Source organism: Mugil cephalus, chromosome 14 (genome assembly GCF_022458985.1).
Source record: "Mugil cephalus isolate CIBA_MC_2020 chromosome 14, CIBA_Mcephalus_1.1, whole genome shotgun sequence".
NCBI lineage: Eukaryota > Metazoa > Chordata > Actinopteri > Mugiliformes > Mugilidae > Mugil > Mugil cephalus.
In genome coordinates, this window is record NC_061783.1 from 13,101,730 (window position 1) to 13,118,430 (window position 16,701).

A 16,701-nucleotide genomic window follows, 5' to 3' on the forward strand; every position below is an offset into this window, starting at 1 on the left:
TGTGATTATGTTAATATGTGGAAACCCTCAAATTCTTTGCAAATTTCACTCTTTCAGTGCAAGTTTTCTTTTCAATGTTTCAACGTTCCAGGTTCCACCAAACTTTGCAAATGTGCTGCAGGCATAACATTTATTCAAATTTCTAAAGTGTAACCTCTAAAGGCTTAAGTGTAAATACTGTCCGACGAGCACAAAACTGTGAGCACAACTCGCATTTGTTTTGAGTTTTTTTATTTTAAAAAAAAAACTTTATTAATACTTTCTCTTTTGTTAAAGGCAGAATATATATATAAAAAAAGGATTTCACTCTAGTTATTCGAGTTATTTTACAGAGCATAGTGGCATTTGCTTCAGAAAACAGAAACAAATCACTACTTGTACAATGTGAAAAATAAAGTCTTCACCTGCAGTGACAGAGCTTGACTGTATCAGCATAAAAGAAACAAAATTTTCCTTTTCCTACCAGAAAAGAAATAAAAGTCGGTGAAAAAATGTGTAATTTGTGTTGCTGCTACAATAAGGCCAAACCCTCTACAGACGAGTGGAAAACTTCCTTGGTAAAGTGACAATGTTGTTTTGCTGTTTTTTTTTCTTCTTCTTTTGTTTAAATATAGTCTTTGAAATTAAATATAAATGAAAAGCGAGCGAGTATTGCACGTACAGATCTCCTAGTACCCTTTAAAATATATCAAAAAGAGCTCACTAGTGCACCCCAGAGAAGAGGTTCAGAGGTTTTCAGAGGAAGCAGCTGCTAGTTTTCATCTTCATCTCCATCCCAATAAAAAGGTGAAGATGACGTGGAGCAGTTGATGAAACCAGGCTTCTCATTTTGGACAAAGCGGCCGTTAATAATCTAGACCGGTTTTGAGGCGAGAGAGAGTTTGAAGGAGTGTTACCAAGTTGGAGTTCTGTTGAGCTTAAAGAGCCGTCAACCGGACCCCAGGATTGCATGAACAAGGCCACTGTAGCCTCATTACCTAACGGGACTAATTGGTATGCAGCGCTGTGTTCAGGAGCAGTACTGCTAAGCCTCTAAATACCTCCTCATTGGCATGGAACATGAACAAATGAAATGCATTTCACTCATAAAGCATAAAATTCAGCTCTTAGATCAAAACAGAACTTTTAAAATGAATTCAAGCTAAATATATATATATAAAAAAATATGCACAGTGTTGAGATTTACTAATATGGTTCAAGATCTGGGGCTAGGAGCCTGATATGGAGCAAATAAAACAAAACACAAACTCAAAATTCTGTATCAGATCAACTGATGCAATAACTTAATTAAGAAGATCATCTAAAAATCATATTGTTGTCGGTGTTTAAAACACAATTTGGACAGAATGGCACAAGGTCGACAGCAAAAAAAAGAGAAAAAAAAAAAAATACTGAGGACCAACCTGACGGCCCAAAGGAAACGAACATTAAAAGTAAAAAACACACACACACAAACAAAGCTGAGAGAGGAGTCTGAATGTCTTTGATCGCGCTCAGGAGTTTCTATCAGTTTGGTAGTGGGTTAAGTCCAGGCAGGAATGAACGAGAGACGCTCCACGTTTCTGAAATCTGACTGGTGCGGCTCCAAAGTCTTGGTGGAGTCTTGGTGGAGTTTTGGTGGCGCGCCCTTCATGTGTGGTAGAGCTTGTGTTCGTAGTCGTTGGTGGTGCAGCTGTGAGGGGAGGCCATGTCTCTGTGGATGGGCGCCGGGATGTTGCTGCGGTGCTGGTGGTTGTCGGTCAGCGTCAGGTTCAGGAGGCTGGTGCATGTGGGCAGGTAGACGTGCTGCACGTGCTCCACGTCCGACCGGCACACGGGACACAGCTGAGGGGACAGGAAAGGAGAGACGGCTGTTCAGAACTCGTCTTCAACGCGATCACCTGGCACCTGTTTCCATAATCCTTCTGAAAGCAGTGAACTTTTTATTTCCCCCCCCCCCCCTTCTCCCGTCTCAACTTTCTCCTCGTCTATTAGCTGGGTCACGTTTCTCCTGTCGAGTTAATGGGAGGGAGATGTGCCTGGCTGCTATAATCCCTTCATAAGACAAACTCACACATGCACCATCTGCTTCCACAAAGATGGGCAACATTTAGCTGATTAAGTGCGGGGACAATCAGGTCAGTGGAGTGTAAGTAAGGCTTTGGACGTTGCTTAAAGGACTATGAAAGGATGAGAAGCTGGGAGTAAAGTATAATTAAAGAGCTTTCGGTAAAAACTGGAAACTCAAATTAGGATGGTCGAGTCAGCGATTCTCAAACTCCAGCGTTGTTTGCTTTTAGCACGGGCTAAATGTAGCTCAACTTAAACCCAGAGATGTGTCCTCGAAGAGTCTCACCTGGAGCTGGTTCGCGCAGTTCTGGCAGCACACCATGTGGCCGCAGGGGCAGAACGCCACATCTATCTCCTCCTCGCAGCACAGCATGCACAGCAGCGCCTCTCGGAGCTTCTGCAGCCGCTCCTGCAGGGCTCGGCTCTGCTGGCAGCTGCCGCAGTCCGGCCCCTCGTCCTGCTGCTCGTCCCTGCTCGGGGAGCGCGAGGGCGAGGAGCGGTCCCCGCTCCCGGAGCGGGACACCCGCTCGGCGACGCCGGAGTTGTAGAGGGCGCGGCGGGCCTGGTCGTACACCTCCTTGGCGGTGCGCCGGATGTCGAAGACGTATTTCTTGCCCAGGTTGATGTTTTCGTTGAGGAAGAGCGAAGCCAGGTGCCCCTTGAAGTCTCGGCTGTACTGCATCATCACGGCGTTGGTCACCGTGTCGCACCTGGAAAGGAAAAGAAGATTGTTGATATCTGTCAAACATTTACTGCTGATCAATCCTGTCCTTTCACAGCAAAATCTATACACGCTTGATTGTGAACGAGCAGGATGAAGACATGCCAACAAAAAAAAAAAATAAAATAGAAATCTGTACGCTCAGCTAAACCCATCCCTGAAACAAAGGGACTGGCCTATCTTTTGTACCTCTGTACTGTTGTGACTGAGAACATTTTCATAGCTCAGCCATTTTTATTGTCCCCGCTCTGTCCAAGTATTTCTTTTGGCAGACACATCATCTACACAAAAACAAAATACCTTATCTATCCAATAAACCATTGTCCTGTGTAATCTATTTCAACACCCTTTACGGTCGAGCGCGTGTTTTATGCGCCTGTCCCACTTAGTTTCGTTTTATTGCATGAAACGGGTTAAAAATGAACTTCTGGTTAATGTGTGTGTGGGAAAAGGCATGTGTGCAGTGCGATACAGTAAGTGGAGCAGAACACAGGTCTCAGGTTAGGACAGGTTTCTCACCCCGACTCTGATAACCTACTAGACTAAAGCGAGGGACGGTAAACAATGAACTGCTCTACATAGGACCAGACATGCAAGTGAATACGGAACTCGAGTAGGAAATGTATAGTGGTTGTATATACGGCACGTCTTTATCTCTCACCTGTAGAAAGCATGGGTCTCTGTGATGGCCCGGTACAGGCCGCTGGCAGCTCGGTTGCTGATCAGCTTGTACAGAAGCACTACGCTGTCATTTGTGTCCTTGGTAACCGTCAGGTAGACGCTTTTCCCCGACTGGGTGGCGATCTGGATGATGGGATAGCTAATCCTAAAACAAGACAACGACAGAAGGCACGGTTACACGTTGTTCAAGAAGACCCACACGCTTGTTATTCCTTTATATCTCGGAGGAGCGTACCTGTTGACTAAGCTAAAGTCCTCCTTGCAGACGGCGATGCCTTCGGGGCCGACTCCTATGGCCAACCGCTGGCCGCTGGCGTCGCGAGCCCAGTGCCACTCCACGCCGTAATGCTCCAGGGAGGACACCAGCTGCAGGGCCTGGTACTCGACTGAGCCCTGGCTCAAACCCTCCAGAGCTTTGTGTCTGGAAATGATACTGCCAAAAGAAGAAAAGAGCAGTTTAATGAGCTGTAATGCTCAAATTCGATCTTCAATTAAAGGGCCGCCCACAGTGAGCGGTGTATTATATGAGCAACGTGACACTAGAGTGTTTAAATTGGCTGAAAGTTGAGCAAACCCCTCAGGCAGAAAGTTTTCTCGTCTTTTCTGACAACTGTCATTCTGAGATGAGTGCTACAGCAGCATAAAAAACGCTTCTTTTAGTTAAAGTCTGCAGACTGTGGTGGAAAATACTGGCACATGTGCACAGAATTGATCTACGCTTACATCATTCATTCTAGGACATTTACAGAAAATAACTGCTGGGACAAGCATGCATCTGCATAAATAACAGGCTGTTGTCAAGTGTAGGTGTAGCTATGAACAATGGCGCCTGCTGGCTGAATACAGTGCATAGACAAGGAGTTTAATGTGGCAGGTTTGGCAGTTGGTCGCCCGTAACGAACAGTGCCATGTGTTCCCAGCAGCCACTTCAAAGGCAGCGGATACAAAATGCACACACTGCAGTTGTGGCTCGGCGAGGCCCTTCTGTGTAAGCATCTGAGTCATAAGAGAAAGAACGCGGTGGCATATACCGTGACATATAACAATACGATGTGACTAGACGTACAGTGGCCGGATTCTGTCAGTTGGACTATGCAAACAAACAGTACGAGATCTCGTGTCAGGTGCTGTTTGCTGATTGGTGTTTGTTAGCTCTCACACAGCCTGTGGCTAGATGTGACAGACAGATACCAAGTTTATTTTTTTCTGTGGTATTTCTCCTCGGTTAAAAAAAATAAATAAAAAATGCTGTACGATGTAAAAGGTAGTTTAACTCTTTAACTGTTTCTAGTCTCTTTGTTCCTAGATTTTACTTTTCATTGGTTATATTCAGGGATGACTCACACTTCCCCTCAGAAATACATAGAGGGCAGAGATTCAGGAAGGTTGACACAGAAGTGCTAAACAGGTTTAGCGGCCTTCCGTGTTTCTGTTCAGAGTAATACCCAGTGCTTAGAAAAGGCAACGCTGCATGGGATTGCAGTTAAGTTTATCCAATTAAACCATTTCTTTCTTAAATAAGGTCACTTTAAGCTCCTCCTGCTCGGAGCGCGTCGTACCTGTTGAGGGTGGCAGTGCAGGGCTCCTCTCCACACAGCTCTGAATACCAGTACTGGGCTGTGTTTTGGTTGTAGTCGCCGAACTCGGCCTGGGCCAGGAGTGCGCTCAGCTCCTCGGCTTGTTCTGAGCACATTCTCAGGTGCCCGTTATGGAGGTCCTCCTTCACGTGCGTGAAGAAGATGTGTCTGGAGGGAACAACAACAAAAAAAACATACATAAATAAATGAGAGTGTAAGATATCTTATTTTTTAAGTTGGCTTTCATTAAATACTTTTTAGCTAAACTCACAAACTAAGACAAATTAGCATCTCAGAGCCCAGTTGTACAGATAACTTTTGTGTGTGTGTGTGATAGCTAAGCTGACCTGACATATGCCAGAGCAGCTGGTGATTGCAAGGCTAGTGTTTCACCACAGACGGCAGGTGTTTGCATATGTGTGTGTGTCCGAGAAAGGAGGCAAAAGAAGTGCGAAAGGATCTGACGATTGTGTAGTGCTGACTCACTTTCTCCGTTACAAACTTCCCCCAACAGGCTTCCTTTTAAATTTACCGGGAGCTCTAAAGCTAAGGTTGAGGGAAAGTTAACCGTGACTGAACGGGAGTTTTCTCCTGTAAACAATGCGCTTAGACCTTTAACGCTGTGACTCAAGTGGGAAATTCGGACTTTGAAAACGAATATTAAATAAGTAAAGCCTTTTGTCTCCTTTCTGGCTCATTGACAAGTTAATAATCTCGCTCTACACAATGTGAACAGCTCTTGTTCAAAACGTGGTTTGTGTTTATGACAGTTGGGAGAATAGTTCAAAGATTAACGGTGGTCAAAAACAACAATTGTTATTGTTTGGGCCGAGTGATTCGAAAAAAAAAAATTAGAACACGGAGTTCTGGTGCGTCCAAGGAAAACAGCTAAATTCCCCCCAAAAATAAGCAGTGGCAGGTTGTTTTCCGTTGTTTTGACCAGAAGATGTGAAGAATTCTTTCCGCCCAGCAGCAGGAGACTAAACGTCAACAGGAGTAACACCCTGACTGACTCAATCTTTACATCATGAAGAGAGATGAACTCCAGTAACCTAAGACAGATCTCTCCTTGAGATGACCCATGGCGTTGTAACCTTAAGAAGATTGTACACAAGCCCGCTTCCTGTAACCTGCCTCTGTGGCTTCAAACCAGCTGGGCAGCTTTCTAATGGGCGTCTTTCTTCTCCTCTGAATTAAACTCCACATCCCGGTTGCTCATATCTTAAATATTTGTGCCACATGCTGATGTGGCAGACTAAATTCACATCGAGCCAGAAGCCGTCTGGCTTGTTGTATCCACTACAGGAAAGCTCCTTTGGGCTATAGTTGTCTTTGAAGGATGGAGACATTTTCATGTGCGTAAATCAGGTCATACCATGACTTGAGGATATTTGCGAGGGACACTGCGAGGGGAAGGCGGAGGTAGACCTCCTCACCCTGCGCTTAGTAGAAATTATTACATTTGTTTCCAGACGCATCTCGCCGAGGTTCCTCCCGGGAGGGGGGGGGGGGCGACGCTTCCTCGGCCCCGCACGAGGTAAAAAGAACGCACACGTGCAGCGCTTCAGAATGCAACAAAACAGACACACCTCGTCCAACGCGCACACAGCACTTCCAAGGAGTATCAACAGCAGCAAAAAAAAAAAAAAAAGCCGCTGTGAGGCACACAAACAAAGTCGGCCTACGCCACCGCTGATAAAGCCAGACTGAAACAACGGAGCCCCATAGCGGACTAGCCTCTGGCACTCTGGCATAACAAACAGTGCTTTGATATGGTGTTAAACATCCCATTCCCCCCAACAAACACACACAAACACTGCACTCTATTGTGTCAGGCCCAGCAGGCGTTATGTGATGCAGTGCTGCTAGTTAGCTACCTGCCTGACGTAGAACAATAGGGCCGACCTGACTGAGTTTACTACAGGTTACGGACACGAGGTTACTACAGGGCAAGAGGCAGAGGTTACTCTAGTTCAGGCGTGGGCTGGCAAGAGGTTAATACGAGTCATCGCAGAAGATGGTAATAAATATCTTGCAATCTTCTTTTAGTACCGGGCCTGATAGCGATTCTTATAAAACAAGTAACACGGTATGCAATATGGTATGCGCTCAGACTATTGTCCCTCTGTTGTGGGCACCCAAACAGCTGCGCTCGCGCGCGAGTGCTTTGCTGAGCTCAAGCCAACACCGCAAGAAAACATCCATCACAGCCTGTACAGTAGATCAGGTTAACAACAAGAGGGAGATCACAGACGGTGGTTTCCGTCAGATTTGGCCCGAGGCCGAGAGGTATCGAATACGCGCTCGGAGAAACGCTGAAAAAAACAAAACAAAAAAAAACCCAGCACGGAGGCCGTCACACCCCGCGGCTGCACACACGGAAGGCAACAAGTTCTGCCACTGAGATTCACGTGAAGATACACCAGCAGGGAAAACCTCCACAGCAACTAAACTTGTTCCGCTAATGACAAAGGCAAATATTTTTGTCCTGGACTTGCGGTTATTCTTCACTCCCATCGTTCCCAGTTAATTACTAAACACTTTGACCTATACTTGCTTGGCCTCTATGTTAAGTGGATTGCTTTCCAGGCAGCTCTCAAGCTGCTTAGGTCTTACAGACAGTGCTGCCTCAGCACCTGTCAAGGTTCATCCCACACGTGGAGGGGTATAGCAGAAAGCAGAGAACAAACAGTTCATCGACATGGACGGGATTTAAAAAGCCACTTTCTCCTCCCTATTTTGGAAATATTGTCTGTATTTTAAATATTTGTGACTGGATGCACACACACACACCTTTTCCAAACACATCATGTTGAAGTGCTTCCGTAACCAAGGTGGCAAGAGACATGATGACATGAATGAGCCAAGCAAATGGGTTTCCAAGCGGACAATTAAGAATGTGAGCAACTCCCTTGAGAGTGACCGGGCCAGACAGAATCACGGGTCTTTAATCTGCGTCTCGGTGGAACGTGAGGATGTCAAGCAGTTTTCTCTTGCGAAGCGGTTTATCAGCAGCCACAGATGGCCTCTGTCTGCCTCATCTGATTCCCCGAGTCAAAGAGCGGCACATGACTCTGTTCAGAGGAATTATTAGAGAGAGAAGGGTACTTCCAACAACACAACATCGGCCTGTTCTCTGTGCTGACCCTCGCCAACTCACACACGGGCTGAATGACAGGAAGTCTGCACTGAGACCAAAGTCTCCCGGCCTACTTCTACTGTACTGCATTGCATACAGAACACGTTGTGGTTCATCTCTGTGAAGGGCACAGCAATCAAAGTCTTAAGAAGCTTAATCATTACCAGTCAAAACACTGTGTCAGTACTCGGGGGGCAGGTGAACTGATGGCTTTAAAAAAAAAAAAAAGGGGGGGGGGGGGGGCAGTGGGAGAGGGTAAGAGAAAGAGCGATTGTCCGACTACTTTATTGTTTTTAAAACAGGGCACTGGCTACACAACCACAGCCAAAGGGATACTCTTTTCAGTTGATTTCCTTTGCCCCGTTTTTAAAAAGGTCAACATTTAAAATATCCCAAATGTAGCTTTTGTGCTTTTTTTTGTACTGGGGTGCTTCAGAAAAATAAAACGAGGACAGACAAACTTTTTAAAGCAAGAAGCAGAAACCCTCCAGTGTCTGTTCCGCCCATCTATAAAACCATTGTTTCATTTTAAGGTTTTCGGCCCCACTCAAAATGTCAGTCGCTTCTCTGCACCAAGGAACAAAACGTCCCCGCAAACTGAAACCCAACACCTCTGCCTAGAGACTGCGCCGCGACCAGCCAATCAACGGCAGAGTTTCAGACCTCATCGGTTGGATTCTCAACAATGTGGTTTGTAAGCTAGTCAAATAACACGCTGCCAAGAACTATGTGCTGCGAGGTTACCAGCAGTCAATGAACTATAGTAAACTTTGCTCAGCATCTTCTCCAGAGTCGTGGGCTGCAGGAAAAGAACTGTTCTAGTTGTGTGGTTTGCAACAGAGCAGAGCAACTATTCTAAATGTAACACATGTGCCTTTGAACCGCGACCAGCTCGACTGAAAGCCGCACAGCAATAAAACAAAGAAGCTGTCTGTGTGCTAATTTCCTTGCTGCTCTGTACTGGATGGCGAAACAGTGATTACAGCCCAGCACCAATCCGAAATTCAGACGCCAAATAAGCACAACAATCATCTAATTCCTGGGCAAAGGCTAATGTTTTGACTTCAATCAAGACAAACCGGGGCCAGGTTGCTCCAATGCACAATACACAAAGTAAGAAAAAACTCACAGTGAAGCTAATCTGGAATAATTACAGACGACAGAGTGTGCTGATAAAACCTGTTGCGTTTTCGAACACTTGAAGACCCACAGGAATCTTATGCGATCCTCGCCTTGATAGTCTGCGCAGTCCGTGTGAGCTGAAAATGATTTTTTGTGTGTGGCCAGAATAAATTACCTCCAAATTGTTTTTGCAGAACATTCAGTTCAAGAGGCGGCGTATGAATTTCTCCTCGGTTTCCATGGGAGAGCTAATACGACAGTCAATGTTGCAAAAACAAAGCTGTATCATGCTGCGTATAAGTAAAGGGACATTCTTCGTGCATTTCTGAGCGGGGCCTGTGCTGCATAACAACTGCAGGGCTGTGACAATTTGGCAGCGATTTTTAATGTAAATGTTTATGCAGGGTGTATTTTGTGTGTTCGACGCTACATAGGCATGCAAACATTCACTTTGACAGACTTATCGTCTGACACAAAAGTAACACGCACATGCAACAGACTTCTTTGCCTGCAAGCCTTCTGCCTGCCTGCGATTTCATAATAAAAAGGAGGGAGTACTTAAGGTGCAATTTAAGTCTGCAGACGTTTACAGTGCTGCGTTTCATCACACTACAGACTGCTTAGCACTAATCTGGTATGTTTGAGTAATGGCACCTAGATATTCTCACCTACTTGTTTAATGAGCACAGTGCAAATATACCATCATATAAACTCCTGGTATTTAATCCCGCTAAGGTGTAATGATTAAACAACTTCTTACGTACTTTGTTTAGATTTAAGTTAAAGATAAACTCAGCTCCAAAGAGCTTTAAAAGGTTAACGACCAGGACCTCTAATAAAGCCTGTGCTAATAGCTGTGCCCTCCGAGGGTATCCAGCGTTTGCCTGATCAGAATGCTAACTACGTGCGCTAATGAAGGGGAAACATTCACATATTTAAACCGGGAAGACCTCCCCCAGCAAGTAGTGTTTACCGATGCAGATGATATTGGCCATTGTTGAGGCCCCGTGGTCAGAAGGGCAGCGCAGCAATCAAGCAGTGGACACAGATCTGGACGTCAGAGGTTTTATATGCGCAACTAAGAATTGCTTTTGAACCAACTGGAGGAACCTTTGTGGCAAGCACTTCAACCACTTGAAGGTGTGAATAACAGTAAGAACGGGCGGAGGGAAAGCCCATCTGAAAGCTCATCTAGGCTGCACAACCTACGCATGTAACCTGTGTGCTCATCAGTCCAACCAAAGGCTAGTCAACAGTGCGCCTTTTTTTTTTTTTTTTTTTGCGGGTCGGGTTCATTTTTGTTTCCGCTTCCTGCTTCACTTTCAACTGAAGCGTTCACTGGAATTTCGCTGAAGACGAGCCGTACAAACCTCAGTTAACGTCTCCTCGATGTGTTTCGTCTTTACTGATCCAAAACAGTCGATTCGAATCAGTTTGAGGGTCTGGGCCGTCGCCGTAGCTACGGCATCAAAATGACACGGAAGACTACGCTGCCTTCAAGAGCTGGAGATAAACAGATTGTCTAAAATGAGCCTGGGAAACAAGTGCAGTGCAATGAGAAAATACCACAGTGTTATGAAGAACCAGTACACACATGTGCTTTCAAATACTATGAAAATGTGGTTTAGCTGAATGCCATTTCCTCTGCAAAGGAGGAAGTGAATCAAATAGTGAGCTGCATGTGAGCACCAACATTCAAGTGACCTGCTCGGCTTTACGTGGCAGCAGAGTGCACAGCGGCTTATATAAACAGCTCCGTGGGTTCAGCAGGTTATGTAAGAAAGGCCTATACAGTGACAAGGGGCCAGTAGCTCATCACATCTGAAAGCTACGGCACCATACGGGCCTTTGCTTTATCCATAATCTGCCGGGAACAGTTATTCCAGCACATGTGCGCACACTAAAAAGCACTACGAAGCTGAAAGCGGCCAGAAGGTATGGGAATAATGAAAACGTGCGACAGAGTAAGCTTTACGTCACGTCGAGGCATGTCGGCCTGCTGGCGTGAGAACATGTTTGCTATCAGGACAACGCGCATGTGACCGTGGTGGCTTAAGTAGGTCAAAGGTGACAGCACAACTAATGACGAAAAGGGACCTTTTTAAAGCCCCAAGCTACTCAAATCAGCATATAAATTACAAGTGAATGTAGCTGTAGATGCAGCAGAGGCGTTTTCAGGGTTTTGTTGGTCCACAAAACTCTGCAATCAACATCATGTCCTCATCTCTGTTGTCGATGCCAGTGTTTCTACATCAGAGCAGATGGATGTCACAAAGGGCGCGCCGAAATTAAACACCTAACTCGACGGCACGGCGGCGTGGGCTGCGTGCCGAGTATTTATTAGCAGCAAACCCCGCATACCCCCCGCCTGCCACTTCACATCTTTATCGCACCTTTTTTTTTTCCTTCCACAACCCCCGTGACCCGCGTCCGACACCGGCCATCTGCTGATAACCCCTGCTAGTTCAGCAGAGGTCAGAGCGCAGGCAGCCAAGTGTCCTCCGCATTCGCGCCCCTCCAATGCTTCCCTTTCACTTTCCTCTTCAAAAGGTTGCCAAATATGGAGCAGAGTGGGGGGGCGGAGGGTGAACACACAAGCAGAGAGGAAGTGTGAGTAGGCACAGTTTACATCTATCGTGAGAAAAAAAAAAAAAAACGTGTCAACAAAGAGCAAAGTTGATTCTGTTGCGTTTGACGGAGCAAGAGGCGGGGGGGTGGGGGGAGGGGGGACGGCTGGAAGGTGGGGCAGAGGGTGAACTGGGGAGCAGCTGTGAGCACGCCGGTCTGCGAGCCCTGGCCAAAGCAGAAGCGGTTTAACGAAACAAGACCACTGCGGGTGATGAGAGCAGCGTGGTGGATCTTAAAAATACACCAAACCGGTTTTTCAATTAACATGCGCTCTCAATCCACATCTACGATCACAGGTCTGCGCCGTCTGGGGCCGACGTAACACGCACAGGACGACGCAAGGATTGATGTGTAAAGCAAGTTTTTAGGACTGGCACAGAGGGCTGCAAATGCATTTTCTATTTATAACTTCAAAGCCAGCTGGGGCTGGGGAATACTGAGTCAGGATCTAGACTTGTCAGAGCTTGTTACTTTCTACTGAGAGGACAGATAGTAGCAGGAGATCGGGCTTCAATATGTTACGTTACAGCAACAACCCTAAAACATACAATCATATTTCAGATAAGGAAGATTACAAGCAAATATCCAACATGAAATATTTATCCATCACGACGGAAGTTGCAACAGTGACTCTAAATTATAGCCCACTCTGTGGACAAAACAACCTATAGTGGCCCGCTTCCAAACCGCATCTGCAAACATGTCAGATGGAGAGCTTTTGTCCAAACACAAACGGCCACACACAATTGAAACAAAAAGTTATTTTCAGTTGAATGGCAGCAGTGACAAGAGGTCCAGGTCGCCACACAGAGGGTCCCCAGGGGCAGAGCAACACACAGCCCCAGAGCTGCTATATCACATTTCCTGCTTTGCGCTCCGTCAGAATGACCTATAGTAACCTCAGAAGGGCTCGGGGAAGAGGTTACTACAGGGCATTTCCACTCCATCGGCAATAAAGTGATTAGATTATAGCCTGGGAACTCGCTAACGAAAGGCTTTGCCTTTTCCACCACACGGTCCTCGCCGCAAGTCACATGAAGTCATAAGTAAACACAGAAAGAAAATATTGGAGTAGATTTTAAAATCTCTTAAGGTGACGACCTGAGCCGGCAGTTCAGATGAATACAGAATGTGTCGTTGAGGAAGTGACTGACTACGATTACATGTGTTCAAACGTCCATGAGCCCTCTTCGCAAAGTCTGTGGCAAACGTACCTCGTCTGTTCCTGCAGAATGAGATGGGGCTCGACGAAGAACTTGACCCGCAGCCTCAGCCGACAGGGCGCCACGTTATCCATCTGCTGGCAGATGCGATTCCTCAGATTCAGCCACAGGTTCTCTCCTTTGCTGCCGGTGAACTGCAGCCCGAAGTAGTCCACTTCAATTATGCCCAACTTTCTGCAAACCTGGAATGAGATGAAAGAAATGGGTCAAAAAAAAAAAAAAAAAAGTGGAATCTAATTCAAAGAGGATCTGGAAACTAAGCACGGGGAAAAGCATCTGAGGCAAATGATGTAGACAAGACGCTTTACAGAGAGTTCTGCACTTTATCTTCACTGGTCTAATGTTTACATTTTTTTAAAACTTTTTTTTTATTTTAAGGGTGTTTTTCCTATTTTTACAAGTGTTATTTAAATGTTTGCGTATTCATGTGTGCCTTTTAGCTGAGGTCTCTGCAAAATGTCGTTATGTTCTCATAATAAAGACAATAAAGACTCTTGAATGAAAAAAAGGGATTTTTCACCGGAGGACATAACAAAAAAATAAAAAAAAAAAAGTGAAGAACGACAAGAGAATCAAATGTGCATTTGGTCTGCTGCAACCCAAGTATTACTTTCACACATGCAGCCGATGTCCATTAATATTCAAAACCTCACGAAAGCTTGCAAATGAACTTGGAGCCTCTCCCGGGGTGAAGGGGCTCATCAAACCCCCCGATCCCACGCCCCTTGAGCGGCAGTGGCCATGGAGATCTTACATAACTACTGGTGAACGTCCATAAGGAGCCCCGAGGCTCGAGATAAAACTCATTCATACCCAAGGCAAGTTAGCAATATGGCATAAATACGGGGGAAATACATTTCATAAGCGATCCGATCGGCTTAGAAAGTCCTTATGCGGCCACTTTAGAGGGAAAATGTGTGAATGTTTAAACGACTCCGTTGAGGCCATTGAGGCTTAAGTTTGAACGTTAAGCGCTTCTCGCGAAGGCAGAAGAATGAACTCAAGTAACCTGAACACCCCGCCTCCGACTCAGCCATGCAGGTAGAGCTGACTGCTGGCAGTTTTTACACCACACTATTAAAACTTTAGAGCTGGTGAATAGAGTCACATTTCGACAATTTGCGATTTTATTATTACAAACAAATGTGCTGGGGTTTTTTTCTTCCCGTTGCGCGCAGAACATTTTGTTTTCTCCAGTCTGGCGTGTAACAATGGACACGACAGACTACTTGTGTTGCTGTTGCTGCTTACAAAATAAGCTCACGCTAAATCTTCATGCACGTTTATTTTTATTTATTTATTTATTTTACGTGAAGTGCAGAAATCTTTAACGTTTGAGCCACGGCGAAAAGACGAGCAGCCTAGAAAGCGACATTAAGTTTTGAACGGTGAGAAATTTAAAGTTCTCGAGACAGCCAGAGCAACTGCGCCGTGCTCAAAAATTACAGCGTTGTTCAGTCGTGTCACAATAAACATAAATGTTTGTTTGTCCTACCTTATTGAGACAGTCTTCGCCGTTCGCCTTCGCATCAACTTCCACTTCCATCACCACCGAATCCGGACGAGTGACGTGACAGAGCATTTTGGCTGTGTATTCTGTGCAGTCTTTGGTGTGCCACTCTCTAAAACTATAAAACAATTCTCAAGCCTTCGCGGAAACCCTCCTCTATGTCGAAGCCTTCATCACTTTCTTAGTCCTTTCACTCCGTGTGGCGAATCTGTAGCCACCAGCTGTAGGGTACATCAATGAAATACCGTGCGCAACACCGCCCACTCGGAGAGGTCCAATCACAGCCAGTTTAACGTCATCGCTGTAAATGTTTCAACCAATCTGAAGTCGCGTTACAGGCGCACACCGCTCCGGCTCGAGCTCGCCTCTCGTGCTTTGAAGTGTGAGGGGTCCGCTGCGCCCTCTTCTGGTTCTGCTGCTGCATGCGCCCGGCGAGGCTTTTAACACACCTGCTCCTGATTAATGAATAAGACGTTTCAGCTAGCTCCAGGACATCTCGAGGTGAGTTTAATGGCAGGCTGTTGTCGTCGGTTTGTGTGAATAATGAATGGGAATGCGGTCCGAAACTTGCGGAAGAGTATCAGGGTCACCATGAAAAAAAAATGAGAGGAGGTAGTCTTTTTTTTTCAACATGCACTTCCAGAAAAATACAATGAATAAAGTCGAAATATAATGTCGCGAAAAATGTCGACCTTCTGAGACTTGAGCAACCAGCGCACGCGACTATTTCTTATAAGTCCTAATACTGACACGTGTGATAGTGAGCTAAAAAAGAAAGTATTTCTTTTTTCTCTCTCTTCACATTCGCTAGTTTTTGTAGTCTATAAAATGTCGAAATTTTTCTCGCTCTTGCTCTTTTTCCCCCCTCGAAATTTTAACTTTTATTTGTCTAAGTCCATGATGGAAAAAATCTACCTCCACCCTCCACTCATATTTTTTTTTTTTTTTTTGGGCTGTTCTGTACCACGTACGTTTGCTTTTGCATTCCAAAGCTTTTATGAGTTTTTCATGTTGCTGCGGTGTTATTTTGGGGAGAGACTTCCATTTTCCTCAGTGCTGCTACTTGTTCCAACCCTAGAACCAACTCTGTCCTTTTGACACTGTAAAGTTTTTAAATATTTATGACTTACGAAAAGTTCAAAGGTCAAAATAGTTTGTCATTTTCCCCTACATAGCAGGACCAATACATAGCAGGATGAGAGGACATTCTTTCAAGACCACAGTACAGTGTACAAGGGGCTGAGAATAAAGTGCACGTGTGCAAGTTTATGCAGACTGTACAAAACAGTACAAACAGTGCAAACGGTGCAGGCAGGGCAAGAACAAGAGATGCTGCAAAGACGAACGATACGCTACATTTAGTACAAAACTCTTTGAAGACAATGCACTAAAAAGGACACTACGCAACAATAACAGCATCGCCTACTAATAAGCAGACTGGTGATAGGAGTTTCAATGATTAGCAGCACAGTGTGTGCAAAGGATGCAAAGATATGTGCAAAGGCCTAGATCTGTGATATGATGGTGATCGTGTATATTGTGTGTGTTCAGTCCAGTTTCAGCAAGTTCAGCACAGTGTTTAATTGTGGAATAATTAAACTAAGATACAAATGACTTCATTGTCTTAAGTGCTAGTCTGAACTGCCCTAAAACCTCTGGTTATGCTGGAAGTTGTTAGGCATTTAGTCTAATTTTGACTTTAACCTTACTTACTCTTTTATCATATATTATTCAGCAACAAAGTGTTGTGAATTCCATAGCAGGACACATTGTGGACTAGAAGAGACTGCGGAAAACAGCAGCCATATACTTACACTTACACAGTTTGGAGGAGGAGGAGGAGGCATGGTCCTCGGCCAAGATCCATGTTTCTCTGCCAGGGGACATTTTAGTGTCGAGGCAGCGTGCCTCTCCTCGTTTTTCTATTCTCCCACCACTGCGTTCCTTATGTTTAATCAGTGATTCAAGTACAACAGGAGGAGATCGACAAGGGGCTCCTAAGACAATCAGATGTGAAACTAAAATTCAGTGTCAAATCCTGTGGGTTTAAA

General features: G+C 45.3%; 1 protein-coding gene across 1 annotated transcript; it reads right to left on the bottom strand.

The window, feature by feature from the left end:
- Nucleotides 1-214: 214 nt before the first annotated feature.
- mylipa (myosin regulatory light chain interacting protein a) lies at nucleotides 215-14,880 on the bottom strand. Its single transcript, XM_047605229.1, has 7 exons — nucleotides 14,636-14,880; nucleotides 13,132-13,322; nucleotides 5,011-5,196; nucleotides 3,687-3,884; nucleotides 3,432-3,596; nucleotides 2,336-2,759; nucleotides 215-1,824 (listed from the first exon to the last, which is right to left on the bottom strand). The coding sequence occupies exons 1-7, from the start codon at nucleotides 14,720-14,722 to the stop codon at nucleotides 1,630-1,632; spliced, it is 1,446 nt and encodes a 481-aa protein (XP_047461185.1). The 5' UTR covers nucleotides 14,723-14,880; the 3' UTR covers nucleotides 215-1,629.
- Nucleotides 14,881-16,701: the final 1,821 nt, after the last annotated feature.